At 38.9% G+C, this 22,589-nt stretch overlaps 1 protein-coding gene across 6 annotated transcripts in view; it reads right to left on the bottom strand.

The window, feature by feature from the left end:
• SORBS2 (sorbin and SH3 domain containing 2) overlaps window positions 1-22,589 on the bottom strand; it is a 215,782-nt gene that overhangs the window by 86,188 nt on the left and 107,005 nt on the right. For 5 of the 6 annotated variants that reach the window (XM_069977711.1, XM_069977715.1, XM_069977713.1 and 2 more), the window contains 3 exons: window positions 19,703-19,795; window positions 13,140-13,166; window positions 12,827-12,954 (listed from right to left, as the gene is read on the bottom strand). In XM_069977711.1, the coding sequence (XP_069833812.1) occupies window positions 12,827-12,954; window positions 13,140-13,166; window positions 19,703-19,795 (248 nt within the window). The remainder of the gene's footprint in view (window positions 1-12,826; window positions 12,955-13,139; window positions 13,167-19,702; window positions 19,796-22,589) is intronic. The other variant, XM_069977714.1, reaches the window with a different exon arrangement.

Here is a 22,589-nt window from a genome sequence, read left to right as displayed (position 1 = left end):
TATAATTAGCGGGTCCGCAGCACAGTGACGTCATTGTGCTGCGGACCAGCGAAGAGGACACATCGGGGTGAGTATAAAGCTCTCCGCACCCCCTCCCCAGCACTGCACCCCTCCCAGTAAGGAAGGGGGGTCACTTAACCCCTTCCTTGCTGGGATGGGTGCAGTCTGACATCAGTCTGGCCCCAAGGGGTTAAGGGGGATGCAATACATCCTCCCTTAACCCCTTGGGGGCCAGACTGTAAGCAGCGATCTGTAAAGATGCTGCATACTGTAAGGAGCACAACACCGCTCACAATGATGGGTGTTGTGCTCCTGTTTGTGTGTTTCTCCCTTTTTGTTTTTCAGATATTGGTATCCTGTGGATTACGTCAGATTCGGTGGACTACGTTGATGACCAGCGGTTGTTGGGTGTTTTTATTTGAATAAAAAAAAAATTTCTTTTGTGTGTTGTCTTTATTTCTTTACTTTATAGACTTAGTAGTGGAAGCCGTCTAATAGACGGAATCCATTACTAAGTCGGGGCCTAGTGTTAGCCGGTATAAAATGGCTAACACTAACCCCCCCATTATTACCCCAGTACCCAATGCCACCAGGGGTACTGGGAAGAGCCGGGTGCCAGTGGTCCCGGAGCGTCAAAATTGGCAGCAGGCTGGTAAGATTTAGGCTGGGGAGGGCCTAAACCAATGGCTCTTCCCACCCTGGTGTTACCAGGCTGCTGTCGCTTGGTTTTTAACCTGGCTGGTTATAAAAATAGGGGGGACCCTATGCGTTTTTTTTTTTAAAATAAAGATGTTGCCTCTTCGCTGGTCCACAGACCAATGAAGTCACTGTGCTGCGGACCCGCTAATTATATGTGCGCTCAGCCGATCAGCCAATCAGCTGAGCGCACATATAATTCTAAATGTTTCTTCTAATAATGCTATTGTGATAACATAATTAGAAGAAACATTTGATGTTTTCATTAAAGTAAAGTGATGATTAGTACAGAATGCTCTATTACCGGGAATATGAATTAACGGCTTAATGGAGCTTCCTGTGCTAAATTAATATTTAATTAATAAAACACATTTTCGTTGTAATAAAATCAGTTTTGTTGTTCAATAATTTAATTCTAAGGAATCAATCATTGTGCAATTAAATATACTGTCAAAAAATAAATATATATATAAATATACATTTATTTATATATATATTTATTTTAACAGTATATTTAATTGCAAAATGATGGATTCGTTAGAATTAAATTATTAAACAACGAAAGGGACTTTATTACAAAGAAAATGTGTTTTATTAATTTAATATATTAACTATTAGAGGCATCGGCATTTGGCAATATTGCCGGCTATTTTTGAAGTACTCCGTACGGACCGCCTGTCAATCCACGGCCGTGAATTTGAACAGTTCCAGACGCAAACAATGGTCTTGTTCATTTTTTACGGGTCCGTTTACGATCGGGCCGTAGGCTCATATATAGTGTGCACTGTGCAGCCGTATATCGTATACTTTCCAGCGTACGCATGAACCGGAAATATCCGGCCGATGATTTACCGCCCGCAATACAGCCGCACAGATACATAGTGTGAACCTAGCCTTAAACTGCATTACTCTCAAACAACTAAGCTCTTCCTTCATGAACATGTGAAATTTTGCAGACTAGTATCCTTTTACTTTTATCACTGCTAGTATTTACTCATGAGGAAACAGCGTATTAGATAAAGCTTACTCAACATTTCAGTTTTGTTGTCACAAGGAGAAGGTGATCTGTAACCAGATATATTTGACTTTCCATGGCTGAATGCACACCCTAACTCTAAGTTGGCCAAAACTACTTATATTTCATATAATAAAGCATAGCAAGAACTGGGCCACAGAACATGAAAATTAACCCATCACACTGAAAATGCCCTCTGCTCTTTGGATGTCAGGTTATTAAGCTGAAGAAGCTTAGTAGAATGCTATAAACAATGCAGTGAGATATAAATGTGGGATTGCTGCCTAACTATACAGTTATGTCCTAGGCAGCTATATAAATGATTACAGATGAGGTCTGGTGACTGCTAGACATGCCTCTATGATGCACTCGGAGACATGTTGTCCAAAGGGCATACTGTGAGAGGGCACATCATTGGAATGAGAGAAGCTGGTTGGTTGTATCTACAAACTGCCCACCATCTAGGCCATTGTGACCAACCTGTCAGGCGGTGTTGGGAGCACTGGGCACACAAACACAGCAAATATGCTCCAGAAGGCCTACACAGACCATCAGTAGAGAGGATCAGCTCAAGGCTGATCCATTGACAAGCACAAGCAGATCCCACGTGTTCACGTCCACCATCCAGACACACGTCATTATACACCCGTCACTTTGGATTTTGTCATTTTAGGTTTAGGAGTCTAGTGGGCTATTTTAATAAATGGTTCCAAAGAAACTAATAGCTGTCAATCACTTATTGAACTCCTAAGCCCAGAAGGAGCAGAGTATTAAACAACTAAATGACTAATAATAATCTTTTCCCACAAACGTGTATATCAGTCTTCTCAGCTCATTTTGCTTTAAAACCTGCTGCCAGCAGACTGGATTATATTTTCAGCATGATGGATTTCCTTTATGTTCCCTATACATTCTCAGACATATACACTTAGGTATTTGTTTATAGTACTTATTGTTTATAATCCAATTGTGTATTCCTTCTATCAAATATTAAATATTATCTGTGTGTTTTTAGCCATGTTTTAATCTCACGGTTAGAAAAATGCAATTTATAGAACAGATTAATTAAATTAATCCACATTAGTTCATCTTGGCATTGCAATGATTAAGGGTAAATGGATTAATAGTACGGTGCATAACAAATTGTTTGTGCTGTAGTAAAAGTGATACTACTAGTAATTTTACAGTAAACATTGTTGCCACCTCAGATCACATGGGTCATAAAGTGACAGGTCCACATATAATTACACACTTAATCCAGTGGAAAGTGTTTGTTTCCACTGACAACAGTGAAAGGTTAAGTAAGTAGCCTTGGGGTGTGTGTAATTATAGTTCTGCAGTTACTGATATATTCATTTAATTTATTATATTCATTATAAATACTGTAATTATATTATTACTGGTACTAAAAGTCTTAGGCTATGTCCCCGCAACATTTTTCCTGTTTGTCTTTTTAAAAGAAAAAATGATGACCAATATTACGCGGTTTGGCCACCTGTCAGTGCAATGACGGTTGTCGGTACATTATTCTAGCTCAGGTGGACTGATTGGCTTTTGGATATGTCTCTAACCGAAAAGTCCATTAAGTTTGATAGTAAAAACGGTGAAAGGACAGTGAAAAAAGAAAAACTGTGTGAACAACTAAAAAGATGTGGACTGGGCCTTCATTACCCTTTTTCATGGGGGTAAGTCCCTAAAATGGGGGTCAGAAGTTATTGGACAATGTGAGCGTGTGCTATGACACATCCACCTGACAATAAGAATTGCTAAAATTATCTACATTATTAAACCAAGTTGTCAATGTATTCACACATTTCCAGGAGAAATAAAGATGCAAAATCATTGTTTTTTTTATGTGGAGCACAAGTTCAATGTATAGAACAAAAAGTGGCATACATAATATGCTACCAGAGTAAATATTGAGAACTCTATACTTTATAACATTGTTCTATTTATTACAATGGATGTATAATGGGATGTGCAGTTTTACCAATAGGTCATCAAAACATTATCAAAAAATATTAACCAGGCACATACTATATTTTTGGAAAGGAAATTACCTCAGTTTCTGACTATATAGACACCCTGCTGCATACTGTTTATGCAACCTTGTTGCACTATACAGCCAGAAACATATACCTGTATTGCAAAAATGTGGTATGAACCTTATCTCACACTCATTACATAATGTAAGGGATACAACATTTACTACCTATTGAAAATGGATGATTGTATCCTACATTACCACTGTAATATTCACATAGAAAACTTATGGATGAAGCAATGATGGGGACCATATTTAGCTACAACTCATGCAAATTCTTTTATTCCCAATGGAGAAAAAAAAACTGAAATTACTTTTTATTATTACATAAAATTATCCATGGGGAATAATAGAAAAGATATGATATCGAAACCTTCATGCAACACACAAGCGAAATTCAAGTCTCAAATTATCACACACAGTTTGGTCACATGATGCAATGGTTCCAAAGACTGATATGTCTTATTGTAAATCACATGACTACATCACTGTTAGTCTCTCCAACCCTAACGTCCTGATTGCTGTGCGGCAATCTCAGCTCTGACGTAGATTTTCAGCACACCCACACAACCTGAGTGCCTTGCAGTGTACCCAGTCAGCCCACAAAACGGACAGGGCATAGATTGTCCGTCACAAATTGTTAGGCACACCAGCTGGTTTGCACTTTTTTTCCAAACTACACCTGACACAGGAATGATAAATCCCCCATAACTTTACAACCATAATAATATTTTCTAATTGAAATGAACATCTAGTGTGTTACTGGCCCAAACTGAGAAGACTTCTGCTTTCTGGTTAAAACCCTTTTCTATGTTTAGGGCAGCACAGCTTGCAATGTCAATTCCTTAACTTGTAAAAACGCTATGGTCTCCGAGGTATACTGAGTAATAATGATGTAGCGCTGGATGGAAGGAATCCCATGGGCTCCAAAGTCATATAAGAAGTTTTAGAAACTCGTGATCTGAAAAGCAGCTTTTGTAGAAATATAAAGACACCTCTTGTGAGGCTATTTAACAGTGTGTTAGCGTTACGACAAAACAAACAGTAACACTTAAGGGGTCTTTGCATCAATGCTAAAATAGTAGTTGATAGTTATTTTGTAGCTAAATCTTTACAATTAATAAAATGAACGAATATTACGGTTCTTACTCATAAAGCATCTGTAGATAGGGTACTGTGAAGCCGAGACCTCTGCATTGATACACAGACCCCAGTAACTTCAACATGCTCACACATGCTACTTGATCAAATCGCTAATTCTAGGTTCCATTCTTAACAACGTAATATTAGGTTAGGTTAAAGCACTAGATCACAGCACTGCATTCCTTGTTAGACAAGACACTTTAAACTTTAATCAGTATACCACTTGTCTTTCTTTAGCAGTCTTTAGTCCAGAAATACTAGCAGGGGCCTTGAAAGAGTCCAAACTCACTGCTGTAGGAGGTCCAAGATATCCTGGATTCTCTTCTCCCTTGGTGTCCTGTTTTGAAGCTAGCTCAACAGACAGGGAGGTTGTGTGCTTTTCAGGAACAGGGTTATGGGGCACTAGGTTGGGTGAGTAGTCTAGTAGGGCAGTAGACTGGACCTTTCTGGGAAGAGTGTTAAATGGAGAGTTACCCGAAGAGTACTCTTTTAGAATTAGTTTTAGGGTGGAAACTCTACGTTCTCGTGAATCTTGCTTACGCTCCAGCAGTTCACTGTTCACACCTTCTGATTCGGAATTAGAAAATGAAACCTGTGGATTAGTGGTGGTTTGTCGCATGCTTGCGCTCGACATAGCAGAATAAAGGATGCTTTCCTTAGTGGACTGGTCACTTACTATGTGCCCACTTATCTCACCCTGCTGGAAATTACTAGACCTCTGATAGCTGCCTTTTCTAGGGGGAGGTGGGGGTGCCTGTTATTTATATGGAACCACAGAATAGAAGAGAACATGGAAAGAAACAAAAGGAGAAGCATATATTAGCATGTTTAGATGACTGAATATGTTAAATACTTCATGTACTGGATGTTTCTATTAACCATGTGTCTAAAAATTCTCCAGTGCAATATAAAACTTAAGAAAACAGCGCACCTTTACACTAACATATATTCTCCAATCTATCAATAATATAAATATTATATAGACTCCTATAAAGAATAAGATATTCTATCTCTATTAAAAGAACAACCAAAATTTTAAAGATGGAAATAGCTTCTTGTCCTTTGTGCTGCTGAAATTGGTAATTTTGTTATATGCATACCTGTGCACTCAAAGTAAAAGAAAATCTGCATACTGAATTCCTACGGCCCCCTCAATTATGTTTCGTACCCACTCAACTAGTCACTAGACTGAGTGGATGGTTCCTGTTCACAGAAAATGTCACAGAAAGGAGAAAGAAGAAGACCACCACAGTGAAGACCAGAATACCTGACAGTGGCAGCAGAGAGGTAGTAGGGGAGGTGAGTATGAAGACTTGAGTGTATAGGGAGGCACAAATTTCTAGAAAAATGGGTGCTGTAAAACGCACAAAATTTATTTAGGAAACCATTTTGGTGTGGAGAATGTGGTGAAAAGAAGCAAGTTAAACAAGAGATGCAGCACATAAACAATCTTGTTAAACTTGTTAATGGATGCGTTGCATAAAAGAGAAAATTTTTATCAGTTAATGACTGGTAGAAAAAAACATCCAGTACAAGCCATGCCCCACAAATAACATTTTTGTATGTTGGCAGCAACAATTTATTCCAAATGAATGGCAATGTATTAACATATAACACAGTATAATACAATAGTAAGTTTATAATTCAAATAAATGCAGTGTCCATGTCCATGCATTACCTTAGATCTGTTTATTCTGACCACTAGTTCACTGGTAAATCACATGGACTATGAGGGGATCATTGTAATGATGATCTCAGATCTCATACATTACACAGACAGATGAACAGATGGCAACTATTTCAAGATGCTTACTAGCCTATGGTCATGTGTTAATGCAGAATACTTAATCTTAGTTCTTATAAGCTGGTGCTTCACTGTAAGGGTTCATATATGCACACACATGCTATTAAGTGTAGCTTTAGAGGCGTCTAGATACCATTGTATTTCTACCTTATTATACATTTGACATTCTGAGCACATATTGTTGATATATAAACAGATACATACTACCTCAATGTGGTAGATCCCCCTCTAGAATAAATTGTATATGCATATGGAGGCATGGCCTCTACCATTTTGCATGCTGCATTTCCCCCTTTTCTACAACTTATTATATACACTATATAATTGCTTTAGCAAAACCTTCTGTGTGATGGTTTCCTATGATAGACAGGGAAGGAGAAGTTTTCATTCTTTGTTCAGATGAACCTATTATGCAAATTAGTCAATTGGCAGTAAACCATTTATTCAGAAGAATTAGTCTGTGAGCTTCTTCCTCTCACTGCTGAATGGATGGAAAATGCTAGATCTATGAAGATCCAAACTGTAAATACAGAGGGGGATTTTTTTGTTAATTGTGGGGTTTCTCACACTGGTCTTTAAGGGTTTTTGTCACAAAAAAGGTCTATACTGGTGCATTATGTTATATGAAACATTTCAAATTTACAAGCATTTCTTAAAATTTATCAAATGAGAGATTTAAACTTCTGTGCTTGCATTATTTTGATAACCTGTTGCCTCGGTTAAGGCCCGCCAAGCATCCACTAGGTTGGGTCACTCATGCTCAGTTCACAGTCACATGGTCTGTCCCATTTGTACTGGCAGTGTGTCTTCACTTCACATGCAAGTAAGGCTGAGTTCACACTACTTTTTTGCAATCCGTTTTCTTGCAAAAAACGGGTGGAAAAACTGATGCAACTGATGCATCCCTTTTTCCTTTGACCTCCATTTAAACCATGTTTTTGTGTCCGTTAAAAAAAAAACAGATCCGTTTTGATCTGTTCTTTTTTTTTTTTTATAATGGAAGTCAATGGAAAAACGGGTGCACACAGTTGCATCCACTTTTTCCATCCTTTTTTGCAAAAAACAGATTGCAAAAACGGATTGTAAAAACGTAGTGTGAACCCAGCTTAAAAGGGATTGTGGGAAAGTGTCTGCAATGTTGCATGGCAACAGCAGGGTCTCAGTTCAGAGAGGAAACCAGAAAGTTATCATTGATGGAAGCTACATTACTAAAAATGGCACATTTGCTCTTCTTTACATATATGTATGTGGTACACATCTATTAGATCTTCTTTGTTTTGTGACACCACAACTTTAAAGGGAATGTTTCTTCAAAAATAACTTATTGTTTAATGTTTTTATGTTAAACACATTTTTTTTAAAGAATTGGCAACATTTTTCCAAATTTTCCATTTTTCTATCCATATAAAATTATCCTGAAATCTTGCAGAGACTTCCTAGTCTGTCTTTGGTGATAAGAGGAGGCTGCTGTAAAGTTATCTGTACAGCATTGCAGCCACATTTAACACCAGTAGATAGAGGAGACAATAGCAGCTCCCTGTGAAATGACCTCTTTAAAGATCACACAATACGTTTAGTAATGTTTCACATTTATACCATGGGGACAGTCTATTGTCGTCTATGTCCATGCGGTTTTCTGTAAAGCATGTCACTAAGTGATGTTAAGAACAGCCCACGCAAGGTGGCAGCCCCCACAACAATGTATAAAGAGTGAAATAAAAAATAAATTACAGTCAGAAAATAGAAATAGATTAGAAAAAAAAAACTTTTAGGCTATGTTCACACTACGTATATTTCAGTCAGTATATTTGTCAGTATTGCAACCAAAACCAGGAGTGGATTAAAAACACAGAAAGGCTCTGTCCACACAATGCTGAAATTGAGTGGATGGCCGCCCTATAACAGTAAATAACTGCCATTATTTCAATATAACAGCCGTTGTTTTAAAATAACAGCAAATATTTGCCATTAAATGGCGGCCATCCACTCAATTTCAACAGTGTGTGAACAGATCCTTTCTGTGTTTTTAATCCACTCCTGGTTTTGGTTGCAATACTGACTGAAATATACATATACTGACTGAAATATACGTAGTGTGAACGCAGCCTCAGGCTGCATTCACACATCTGTAGATTTGCGGACCTTACGGATGGTGAATGCATGCAATGGATTCTTTACCCACCCAGCATCAATATCATGCTGGCAGCGGGGAAGGTCTTTGAATTGCCGCGGCTTTGCAAATGACAGGGCTGTGGGGCTCTGGGAGTCGGGTTGTGACATCAGCTGTGCTGGCTGTGGCTGCTGGAGAGGACGATGGCAGAGGGATGCTCAGTGTTCCTCCAGTGCCCTGGGTCCCTCAGTGTCCCCCTGCCATCATCTTCTCCAGCAGCCACAGCCCGCACAGCTCTGGGAGTCGGGTCGTGACATCACCATGTTATCCAGGTAGTGAAGCCTTGATGCAGTAATAAGTGCAGGGAAAAAAACACTTTATAAGCATTTCCTGTAATAACTGTATAATGGTGATTCCTATAACTTTTGGGGGCAATACAATACTTAAATAAAAATTTTCACCAGACTTTTGCTTTAAGATGTGAAAGTCTTATTCCCATATGTTAATATCCTCTTTTTGCTACTATGGAAAATATAACATTTGTAATTCCTTCTACAATTTTTGCAAAGATTTTTGGATTTGAGAACCATTGGATGAAAACATGCATCTCTCCATATGGTAACAGCACTGTGAATCTTGGCTAAATCCTAAACACCATTATACAGCATTATGCATTGTTGCAGATGGTTCATCGCAAGCTGCTGTATTAAATCACGCTTAAGAATAATGACTTCATGCATGGAGAGGATGGAGCTTTCAATAAACCATCATAATGAGATGCAAGCTAATTTGCATATAATCTAATTATAGGTATGAAATGAAGAAAGCAATATTACAAAGGAACCACAAACTATTGTTATGATGTGTTAAAGAGTCCTTTAGAATCCCCAATGGCTTCCTTTGGTGCCAACTTTTTTGCTAACTATAAATTCTCCAATTCTCCCTTGTGTGGATTTCCTTTCTGTATGCTAACTATAAATTCTGTATGGTTGGACCAACACTTAGTAATACAGGCTGCATGGCGTGCAGGGATGACCTGATCTCCATGCTCTTGTGAGAATTTTGCATGTACCGTATTATAATAACGAATGGACTGGTACATATTTATGCAGGCCACTGGCAGTTCCATTTTTTTCATGTGTAAAACATGCATTTCCCGTTATTTGCCTGTATGATTCCTTTTTTTCTTATATGCAAGCTTTGAAATTGCAAGAGGGAGTAAGGGATCAGCAAGAGTCCATATACCTATAGTTACATGGTACGTGAAATCTACAGCTACCACACAAGGTTTATGCATGCAGCTGGGAGATGCCACTGGGAGAGTGGGCTGACATGTAGCCTAGGCAACCGAGCCCTGACAGGAGCCTCTCCTGTATAGCTCCTATTAAAATAAATAGGTGCTTTACAGCAAAGGCTTCTTGTGCAGTGTGGTTGCCTAGGTTACAGAACCACTACCTTTCCTGGTGTCACTTTTAGCCAGGCAGTACTATAATCTGTACTGATGAGTTACAGCAACCCCAAAGGAGCTGGCTACAGATAGGTATTTTCCTCTTCTGGGAAGTTTCTAGCTTACTAAATCCCCAGTCCTGTTCTATGGCGAGGAGTCAACAAATGACTTGAAGAGAAAGCTACCTTTAAAAGGTGGTGTTTGAGAGCTGCTTTGCATATCCTTCTTTCCCATCCCATAGTGTAATACTATGATAGACTACTGCATTGCCTCCTGTATGTCACCTATTACATAGGCCCTTAAGAAACATGTCCCATGACCTTCTGGTAAAAGGCATATTTTTATTAGCATCCACATAAAACGTCTAAGAAGCTGTGGTTAGCTATGGACACCTTTGAATGCATTTTTATGCATTCCTGCCTTGAACTAGTATGAAGCAAAATAAAGAAACAAAAATTCCACGGGTTTCTATAAAAAATTAGCTTACTTTCTCTTCTATAGTCTCCTGACTTTGTGCTGGCTATGTCTCCAGCCCTTATCTTTTCTCTCTTTAATAATATTTTAACCTGAATTTCAACGTCATAAAGAAGCTTACAAGTTAAGTTACTTTTTTACTGTGTCTCTACCAGCTACTAAACCAATAGGCCAAAGTTAAATGGATACTTTCTGGTTCTGACCTTTCCTACAACTCTTGTAACATTTAGCAATACTATTTATAATTTTAATTTTTTTATTAGATCATAAAAATCATGAAAGGTTAACCCCTTCCCATCAGTAATACGTATATATATGTTCCTACTGCACTTACCCTGTGCAGTAGGAATGTACATATACATTCCTGACTGAGGGGCTGACTGATGTGTGCTGGACTGCTGCAGTGAGAGTGGTCCCACATACATCAGTGTGTCCAGGGCCGGAAGTAATGAGAGGCAGCTGCGATCCTGCAGCTGCCTTTCATTACCTGTGGACTTCCGCAGCCATGCTGCAGGGGTCCCGATCACATGTACCAACAGGCGAAAGTAAGCCTCTTACCTCCGTCCTGGCGGTTCGGAGATCTGTGCATAGAGTCTGCTCTCAGGCAGGCTCTATGCATAGATTGCTGATAACACTGATCTATGCTATGCTATGGCAGTGGGAAAAAAAGTGTAATAAAAAAAAGTTTTTAAAAGTATTAAAAAAAACCTTATAGACCCCCTCCCAATAAAAGTTTAAAATACCCCCTTGCCCATTATAAAAATATAAAAAATTAAAAAATTAACCTATTATATAGCGTAGCATGCGGAATTGACCCATCTATTAAAATATAACATTGTTTCCGCACAGTGAATGGTGTAAAAAAAAAAACACACACACATCAGGATTGCTGATTTTATTGAATTATATATCAGAAAAAAATGAATAAAAAGCTATCAAATTTTTTGTTACACTAATGTGATATTAATAAAAACTAGAGATCATGAAGCAAAAAATGACACCCCAACCAGCCCTGTAGGTAGAAAAATAAAAGCGCTATGGCTCTTAGAAGGCGGGGAGGAACGTTGCATTAATTTGACTTCCGGGCATCAAAAGGCTCAGTTAATGTAGATGCCAACCACAATTATCCAGGATTTTACAGGGTAAATGTAGTGTCACATACATTAGCAGCCTTTTACATGAATGACTGTCCACAAGGTGCTGGACAAATATAATAAGTGAAAGGAGGAGACGTACAGAACTGCTCTCTACTATAGCTCATAGAGGGGGGTCCTAAGTGGGGGACACCTCTCTATCATGTCTATTGACCATTTTCAACAGCTGAAGGGCTGCAGGTTCCCCACCAATGTTCTATACAGTAGAAGGGAGGCAGATGGAAGGTAATAACACCTGATTGCAGTTTCTTTCCAGTTGTCAGAAACCATGCACATACATCTATGCTGGATCTACAGCAGAACAAAGCTATTTGCAGAGTTGCCTTTTTTTTCCGTTAAGATACACTCTAGCAACCCAAAGTGCACAATGTTTTATTAATTTTGCAATTCAAAATAACTAGTTCAAGATTTCTATTCACGCTGCTTCTTCCTTAAAGGAAACCAAGGGAACGATTGTGCTGATATGGTTTCCAGCTGCACAGTATAGATCTACTATTCAGCTCCACAAGGCTACCAGCCGCATCTGTAGAAGTAGGGAAAAAGTGGTTTTATTGTGGCACATGAGGCTGGGAGAGGGGTGGCAACTAGGCGGGGAGCCATCAATGAGTAGTCACGGTTCTCTGCCAGTCAGTGCACAGCGCTTGGATGATCGACAGGCAGAGAGAACTGTTAGCTTCCAACCCAGATGACTAGTTGCCGCCCCTCCCCCGGCCCTACACGCCACAATAAAATAAACTTTTCCCTGATGTAAAGCTACCACTGCAGACATGGCTGGTATGCTAGGGGAGCTGCACAATGGATCTGTAGGATGCAGCTAGGAACCATATCAGCACAATCCCTTTAAAAACCTACATTCAGTGCTATTGGTCAAATGTTAATTAAATCTATACAAACCAGTGATAAATGTAAAGAAATATTGGAATGAAATCAAATATTTACCTGAGTAGGTGATTTTCTGTCTTGCAAGTTTGGCCGTACGCTTCTAAAGCCTTTTGCTGCAAGGGAGGAACCACTTGAATCACCATTGAGACCATCTTTCACATAATCATTGTAAGATCTCCAGATATCTAGAGTTAAATCAGACCATATGTACAGTGCCATTAACATTACTTAGGTGAATATGATGTAAGGAAGTTGTCTGCCCAGCTACTGTGCACCTTCAGAGCCTATTATAACCAGCAACAACTGCAAATACAGAACTACCACAAGCCCAAAACATAACCAAAAACAATAACAAAGAACAAGTGAGTACCTGAGTCGGGCGAATGAGAGTCCTGCCCTAAAAAAGGAATAATTGATAGTTAATAAAATATATGTTGTTTTCTTCCTATTTAAAATGAGATTGTGACCACTGGGCAGTGACTTGACCTTCTAGCACCATGGAAACAATTAGCTAACATTAAAGTGTTACTGTTGCTATAACTTTCTAAATCTAAAAAGCATAACCAATAGTTTTTTGGAAGCTAAATTAAAGACATTAACAAATATGGCTGCTCTAACTGTTCTCACGTTTTCATAAATGGCTGACACACAAAACTGAAAGATGCCCATATCTCTGTAAGGTAATAAAACTTGGTTACTGTACTTCTTATTCATCAGTTTAAGGATAATTGTACATTTTAGATTAAATTCTTTTTTAAATAACTTTACATGCACAGCTACTTTCTGATATAGTGTTATATCTAAAAGTTTAATACATATGGTATATAAAATAAATATAAGCACATATATATAATATATACACACAACGATCAGCGATAACATTAACACCACCTTGCTATGCGTAGGTCACCCATGACACAAAACAGCTCTGACATGTTGAGACATGGCCCTCATGGTGTCATATAGTATGTGGCACCAAGATGGTAACGGTGGATCTATTGAGTACAGTAGATTTAACTTGCCTTTATAAATACCCCAGATCTCAATCAAATCAAATGTCTGTGGAATTCACTGGGAAAACAGGTCAATGCATTACCCTGCTGTAAAAAGTCCCCTGCCATTAGGGACTACCTTTGCCCTGAAGGGTTATACGTGGTCTGTAACAATGTTTAGGTGGGCTTTTTCTTTCCACAGTGCATCCATTGTGCCTGCTCTTCCCCAGGTAAGTGATGTAAGCATCCAAGTGATGTTAAAGTAAATATGATTGAACAAACTAGATCACCTTCCATTGTTTTATGATGCTCATGCGCGCATTGTAGGCACTTTTAGTGGTGGACAGAAGTCTACATGGACACTTTGACTACTCTGCAGCTATGTATGTGCATAGGGAATGAATGAGTGGTGGTCAAGCATTAACACTGCAGATTCATTGACTCGCAGGACAAGAGAATTCCATTCTCGTGATTGAACATGGGTGCCAGTAGTTGGTCCCCCACATATTCGCTAGTTGTCGCCTATTTTGTTAATAGGTGATACTTTTATTCTTGGGATAACCCTTTTTTCAGCAATTTCTACAGTAGCTCTTCTGTGGGACTGGACTGCAAAGACTAGCCTTTGTTCCCTTCTGCATCTATGAACCTTATGCATCCATGGAACTGTTACAGGTTTATTGGTTGTCCTTTCTTGGACATGCCATTTTGGGGATTCTTTAATTCAGCAATCTAGCCATTAAAATTCTATTCTTGTCAAAGTAGTTCAGATCATTTCCCATTTTCCAACTCCAAGATCTGGCTATTCACTTACGGTCTAATGTCCAAGGAAATGAATATTATCCAGTTATCCGCTTTACATGCCAGTCCAGTGATTTTAATGCTATGGCTGATCGTTTCATATATATATATATATATATATATATATATATATATATATATATATATATATATAGTGTATATATATATATATATATATATATACACATATACATACATACACACATATACTACTGGTCAAAGGTTTTAGATCATCACACTTATTCCATTTTTTGTGTTTAATATGAAATATGACAAATAATGTAAAATGGTTTAAAAGCAAGTTAAAAAGATGAAAACAGTAGTGATTAATTTGTTAACCTCAAACACAACAAAAGTCTGCAATTTTGATTTTAACAAAGAAGGAAAGAAATCAAGAACAGATGCAGTGCAGCAGGAAAATTATGCTTTGAAATGCAAACTAATTCTTCAGGTGTCTTAGCGTGGCAATTACAATTCTCCCCTTTGCATCTTTATTATTGGAATAGGCTTTCCTTGACTCCTCAGTGCACTGTTCTGCCAACCCACCAACTTGGACATTCATGCCTACTTATGCATATTCAGCTATACATAAGCAGGAAGGTCTACTTCTCGCACATGTGCAGGTACAGCAGCCCATCTCCATACAGGTGCTGTTACTGTGCATGCACTAGAATGGGACCTGGTTGCTTATGCGTAGCTGAATATGCATAAGTAGGCATGAACTTCTGAGTTGGTGGGTGGGCAGAACGTTGCACTGAGGAGTCGAGGAAAGCCCCCAGTGCACCAAAGGAACTAATTTACATTTTTATTTAGGAAGGAATTGCTCCAAAATGGTGGCACCTACAAAGATTGGAACAAGGAGGTAGGAGGCTATAGCGACTTTTTAACCAGCTCATATGTGACGTGTTAAGAAAATGATACATGGTCTTCATGATTAAAAAAAAAAAAAAATTATTTTTATGTTTTGCAAAATAGCTGAAGCTCAGTCAGACTGGATAGCACACCGCTGCTCCATTCATTCTAAATGAAGCCACCGAAGAGCAGAATGAATAGAGCAGCGGTGTGCATGCGCTCTGGGGCTCCTTTGCAGGATCCAGAGTTGGCAACTTTCACTAGCACAATGGACAATGAGCCAAAACATACTTCTAAGTTATGTCAGAACTACCTAAGAAGACTCTGGACTCAAACCCCATTGATCTAGTTTGTGATGAACTTAGTAGGAGGGTGGATGTAAAGCAACGTACAAATACAGCACATCTGGAGGAACTTCAACAACAATACTGCGAAGAAATGTCTGAACAATATTTGAATGCAGTTGTAAGAATGAATATCTCGATTCTGTAAAGTTGTTATATCAGCTACAGGTGGCTATGATGAATATCTAGAATTTCTGTTAAAATTTGTAAATATCAATGCAAACTGGAAAAAATTAGGTGTTCTAAAACTTTTGACCAGTAGTAGGTATATGTGTACAGTGGTTTGCAATAAATTAGAATATCAACAAAAAGTTATTTTTTCTTTCAGTAATACAACTCAAAAAGACCTCATATATTTTATAGTCAGTACATAAATAGTGAACTTTTTCGAGCATTTATTTCTGTTAAAGTTGATGATTATGGATTACAGGCAAGAAAAACCCAAAAGTAAGTATTTCAGAAAATTAAAATAATTAACCCAAAACACCTGCAGTGGCTTCCTAAGTGTTATAAAAGGTCCCAGCATTGTAACAAAAATGCCATTCAAAAATTTGGGAGAGATCCACAAAGAGTGGACTGCTGCTGGATTCAGTGCTTCAAAAGTCACCACATACAGACGTCTGCAGGACATGGGCTACAAGTGTTGCATTCCGTGTGTTAAGCTACTCCTCACCAATAAACAACGCCAGAAGCGTCTTATCTGGGCCAAGGAAAAGAACTGGACTGTTGATTAGTGGTCCAAGGTGCTGATTTTAGATGAAAGTACATTTTGTATTTCATTTGGAAATCAAGGTCCCAGAGTCTGGAGGAAGAGTGGAGAAGCTGTACACAATCCAAGCTGCTTGAGGTCTAGTGTGAAGTTTCCACAATCAGTGATGGTTTGGGGAGCCATGTCATCTGCTGGTGTAGGTTCACTGTGTTTCATCAACACCAAAGTCAACGCTGCCATCTACCAGGAAATTTTAGAGCACTTCATGCTTCCCTCTGCTGAAAAGATTTTTGGAGAAGTAATTTTCATCTTCCAGCAGGACTTGGCACCTGTCCACACTGCCAAAAGTACCAATACCTGGTTTACTAACCACAGCATCACTGTGCTTTATTGGCTGGCAAACTCGCCAGACCTTAACCCCATAGAGAATTTATAGGGTATTGTCAAGAGGAAAATGAAAGACACAGAACCAACAATGCAGACGAGCTGAAGACCGCTATTATAGCAACCTGGGCTTCAATAACACCTCTGCAGTGCCATCAGCTGATCACCTCCATGGCACGCCACATTGATGCCGTCATTCATGCAAAAGGTGCCCCGACCAAGTATTGAGGGCATTTACTGTACAGACTTTTCATTTGGTCGACATTTCTGTGTTAAAAATATTTTTAAGTTGTTTTTATATAATATTCTAATTTTGTGAAATACTGACTTTTGGGTTTTTCTTGGCTGTAATCCCCCTACTGTTGTCTCCAGTTTGGGTGGGGTTTTGAAACTCAGTTCCATTGAAGTAAATGGAGCTTAATTGCAAACCGCACCTAAACTGGAGACAACAGTAGAGGGAAAAGTGGCCATGTTTTTGTAGCGCCGGATAACCCCTTTAACAGAAATAAACGCTTGAAAAAGTTCACTGTGTATGTAATGACTCTATAGAATATACGAGTCACTTGAATTGAATTACTACAAAAAACAAAAAACTCTTTGTTGATATTCTAATTTATTGCAAACCACTGTATATTCTCACCATTTTACCCTTTGTAAATAAGAAAGAAAGGTTAAGCAACTATGTAAATTACTTCAATTACTGCCCATGCCCTAAAGAGAGAATAAGCAATTTTAGTGGATATTATATTGTTGGATATTGCTTTTGTATCTGATAATATTTAAAAATACATCCACATAGATTTTAACCTGGTTTTGCTCTCTGTGTTTTATAAGTAAAAAGAGCAGGCATGTTGGTGGATTATTGTGTTATATGGATTTGTAATATGCCACAAGTACAATAGACAACGATGGGGCTCTAATGTACCTCCCTGGGGCTCTGATATATGGAATATGACAGCATGTAGAGGTTTTCTATTAGAGTCATGCACATGCCATATTCTGAAGGCATGACTACTAGGGGAGAACACAGTGCCCCGTAGAGGCCCCATATGTTATTAAATAGAGTGCCTATGGCTTGCAAGCATTGATTCTAATACTATATCCAATGTTCATAAGGCTAGCTTCACATAAGTGTAATGTGGGTGCAGAGTATTGCATAATGTTGTTACTGAATTCTTACATTTTAAATATGGTGGGATTGAGTTACTGACACTTTTTTGTTGACAAGATTCAGCAAACATAAGGCTTTCAGAGGAGCAACTTATTGCCACTCTGGAAAGGTTGAAAGCAATATATTTCTCCGGCAATACATTTTCATTTAGTGACTCATTTTTTTGACATTTTCAAGTGGAGAAATATTGCATCCAAACGTATAAAGATAGCATGTGATTCATCTTTTACTGAAAGTTCTGATTCGATTATATGAAGTTTCACTAGTTTAGATTTGAATCTATTAGGGAAAAGAAGCATTCTGGGCAAGTATCAAAATGGATCATTACGGCCTGAACTATATACTGTACATGATTGTAGTGGCATTTAGTCCTTACATACTTATTACTTATAGCTAACATCCACCTTTAATCACTGTTTTAAAATTTATATACAAATACACTGGTACCTTGGTTTATATGTATTTTATTTGTATTGTATGTTATAGACCAACACAAAGTAGCAAGTAATTGTGAAGTGTAAAGAAAACATGGTTTTCATTTTTTTTAAAAATGTGTCTTGAACCCCCCCCATTAGAATAAATGGGGCCACATTACAGAAGAGAGGGGTGATCGTCACACTGGGGGGCGTTGGGCCTGTCCCCAGCGCTCTCGGCCGGGGCTTGGGAATAGACTAATGCCGTGTGCGGGAAGAGGGTGGCAGTTCAAAAAGGACTGCACCACTGGCGCCGGTCTGTTAATGTAAAAAAAAAGGGGGCTTTAAGGGGCTTATAACATCACTGACCAAATACAGTAGGCCAGTGTTTCTCAACTCCAGTCCTCAAGACCCACCAACAGGTCATATTTTGAGGATTTCGGAGGTGATATAATTATAGTCAGTGCACCAGTAACTGCCACAGCTGTTCGTTGTATAAGATATCTGCAAAACATGACCTGTTGGTGGGTCTTGAGGACTAGAGTTGAGAAACACTGAAATAGGTCAATATCACCCCATGCAATAGGCCAGCAATCAGCTAATGAAAGCGGTTGATCACTTACGTGTAGTTTTAACCTAAATAAAAAAGAATTGCCTGCATATTTACCCATGTAATAGGGGGATTTTCTAGAAAAAAGTCTACATGTACATTGCAAAAATGGTGTTCAAAGATGGACATTCACTTCAAAGGTTAGCGATCAGTGTAAGTTTGTTCTGCAAAGCTAACAGGGTACATTTACTAGAACACTTCCATGATTCCCAGTGGTAATACTTAAAGGGAATGTATCATTGCAACAGCCCCATTGAAATGAGACCTGCTTTGGTGATCAGATGACTTAGCTAAAGGGAAGTTGCCATCTGCAGTTCAATTCATTTGACAAAAAAAGTCTTTTCTTTTTTTGTCTTGCTCTCCAGGCTATAGCAGATTTTCCATTAATCCACCCCATCTGCACTATTCTACAATCTTTAGGACATAGCGTAATGGACATGACACTTCACAAGAACATTTTTCCATAATAAAAAGTTTTGTTTTATTATGTCTACTGTATTGAACAATACAGTATGTAATGTTACACAGTGCTACACATCAGCTGAAAGCCTAACCAGGTGACACTGACTTGTATATTCGGTTCATCTGCAGCAGTCAGAAGTGAGGGCTGCAGTAAAATGTAAGATCTTCACTGCTTGTTTGTTTGGTTAGTTGCTATACCTGAAGCCAACAGATTTGGAGAACTTTGTACTCTCTTCACAGCTGTTAGTGTGACAGACATTGCAGCACGTTTGCGAGCATATCCACCGCTATCTGGAAGCACACAAAGTGATAGAGATGCGAGCAATACACAGACACAGCAAGCACATGCAATGTTTAGCACCGATATGTGAACAGATGGCATTTTAGTGCAATTACACAAGAAGACGGCTGGACAGATATACACAGAGGCATGTACAGTACTACCGCTGTACTTGTACATAGTATTAGCAGACCACACAAGCCATAAAATATTAAACTTGTTATAGCAGCTGTAGCTTACTGAGCCCAAGTAGTAGTCAGTTTGCCCAAGCAGATTTGCAGTTATCATTTTCTTACCTTTCAGTGCTGAATGTTATAAAATAAACATAGTGGTCACCACACCAAAACCAATGGGTAGTACAAACAAGTCCTTTCTGTGCAAGTTTTATTTCTTTTGGGGATAGTCGGGAAGTTGTTGGGAATAGATACGTGGAATGAAAACCAAAATTATGCCTTTGGGTATTTATTTTTTTGTTAAGATTCCTATTGAACTTACACTGGATAATCGGGACAGGCATGACATGGCTTAAAGGGTTAGGTCACACAATTATTTAAATCACGTGGTGCCAGAAAGTGCCAGAGATTTGTAATTTACTTCTATTAAAAAATCTTAAGTCTTCGAGCACTGATCAGCTGCTGTATGCCCTGCAGGAAGTGATGTATTCTTTCCAGTCTGGAGAGCAAGAGAGGTTTTCTTTGGGCATTTGCTATTGCTCTAGACAGTTCCTGTGACAGACAGAGGTGGCAGCAGAGAGCACAGTGTCAGACTGGAAAGAATACACCACTTTCTGCAGGACATACAGCAGCTTATAAGTACTGGAAGACTTGAGATTTTTTAAGTGAAGTAAATTGCAAATCTCTGGCACTTGCAAGGACCAGTTAATTTGACAGAATTTATCTGCCCAATCACTGCACAGCACATGCTTCTCTCTGCTATACCATGACACAGTGTTGGAGAAAAGTGCACTCGACCTAAAAGGCTAACACTGTACTGAGCTGATGATTTACACAGTTCAGTGGTACATGGCTAAAAGTGTGTGTGTCATGAATGTGCCTGGGATGAACTCCGTGCGCCCCTCAGCTCGTGCTGCGTGGCTGAGATGGCGCTGATATTCAGTGTTTTTGTATGTCTTGTGCAGTACCTGAACCCTGTCTGAACACTGGCCTATTTCTTGCATCATGTTCAGCCCCACCCGTCTGCTGTGTGCTCTGGCTATTACGGAGTTACACTGCTGCCAGTTCTGATCCGCAGGTGATTCTGTTTGGAACCAGGAGCCTTGTCCAATAGGGGGCTGGAACTGTCTCCTGGTTCCCTATAAGTATTTGGCTGAGGCTCATTCTAGTGCCGGATATTGAGCTTGTCTCTGCCTGCGTTTCTGTATTTCTATATTCTGTCTTTACGCTGACCCTTCTGCCTTGTGTTCTCACCATCCTTGCTAGCCGCCTGCCCCTGACCATAATGCTTGTTTTTTGACTCTGCTTATAGGATTGTGATTTTGTACTTTTGCTGCCTGATTATTGTGACCCGGACTGTCGACTCTTCCTTATTGTGTTGTTTGTCTTGTCTTGTTTTGTGTTCCACCTATCCAGGCCAGGGATCGCCGCCCAGTTGCTCGTCGCCATCTTAGGGCAAATTGTGGAAAGTAGGTAGGGACAGTGGCCGGGGTTGAGCTTAGGGTCCACTGTCTGTGTCCGCCATCTTGTCTTTCTTAGCGACCAATCCTAACAGTGTGTGTGTGTGTGGATGATAAGAGAGAAGCCATGATTTACCTCTGAGGAACAGCCTATTGAATAATCATCAATAGGCAGACTGGCTCAGCTTGCAGTTACACAGCCAAGACTTTCTCAGATTATTTCCTGTATGGTACACAGTGCACCTACTTCCTTTGATTTTCCCTGATCTTGTTATTACTAGAGGCAGAATTACTGGACAATAGGCAGCAGAAATGAGACACCTAGAGGCCAATAATTTTGAGCTGTTTTTTTTCTGGAAAAAGAGTTATTTTTGGTAAATACAGTGATTTAAAGATACATTAGGAATCGCATAGGCTATGACATGGTGGGAAGTTGTTTAAAACAACAGTGACCAGTAAAACTAGTTTGTTGCAATTGAAAGTAAAAACAGTAAACGATTATTAATACCACTGGTTATCCAAGCAATCCTGGGTGGTCACCTATAGCTCTTCCCTTGTATAGGGTTTTTACAGGCATGGTTAAAGACTCGGAAGTCAGCACATTTTTTTAGGCATATTTAATGATTCCTTGCATGCCTGACAAAGGTAACAAGAAGTAATAAGAATATGGGTGTAAAATTGACGTTTTGTAAGCTGCATAAGTAGTAAAGATTTATTTTGCACATTATAACAGACAGCATAACAATGATAAAGCTCACACTACTGCAGCTAAATGCCAAGTACCTCCTTCTAAACAACAAATCCGTCACATTGCAGCCTAAGAGGTGACAAGCTCCTAAATGACACTTTATTGCACCTTTCATCATAAATTACACGGTTGCCGATTATTCTCTAACAGATAAAATGCTCTTTTAGATGTAGAATAAATGGAATTGTGCTTCCCATGTGTAAGAAGTTAATATAAAAAAACAAAACAAAAACAGGATTGGTTAATATGAAATCCTTTCCTCAGAGAACAGGCAATGTGTGGCTCTTTAGATGAAGAACTTTCTGTATCTTGCAGTTATTATCAATTAACCCCTTGAAGACAGAGCCCTTTGATGCCCAGATGTCCGAGTCAAATTAATGTAATGCTCCTCCTCACCTTCTAAGAGCCACAGTGCTTTTATTTT

This window comes from Dendropsophus ebraccatus, chromosome 7 (assembly GCF_027789765.1).
Source record: "Dendropsophus ebraccatus isolate aDenEbr1 chromosome 7, aDenEbr1.pat, whole genome shotgun sequence".
NCBI lineage: Eukaryota > Metazoa > Chordata > Amphibia > Anura > Hylidae > Dendropsophus > Dendropsophus ebraccatus.
The sequence above is the reverse complement of the archived record's forward strand: the minus strand, read 5'-3'. Positions and strand labels throughout refer to the sequence as shown.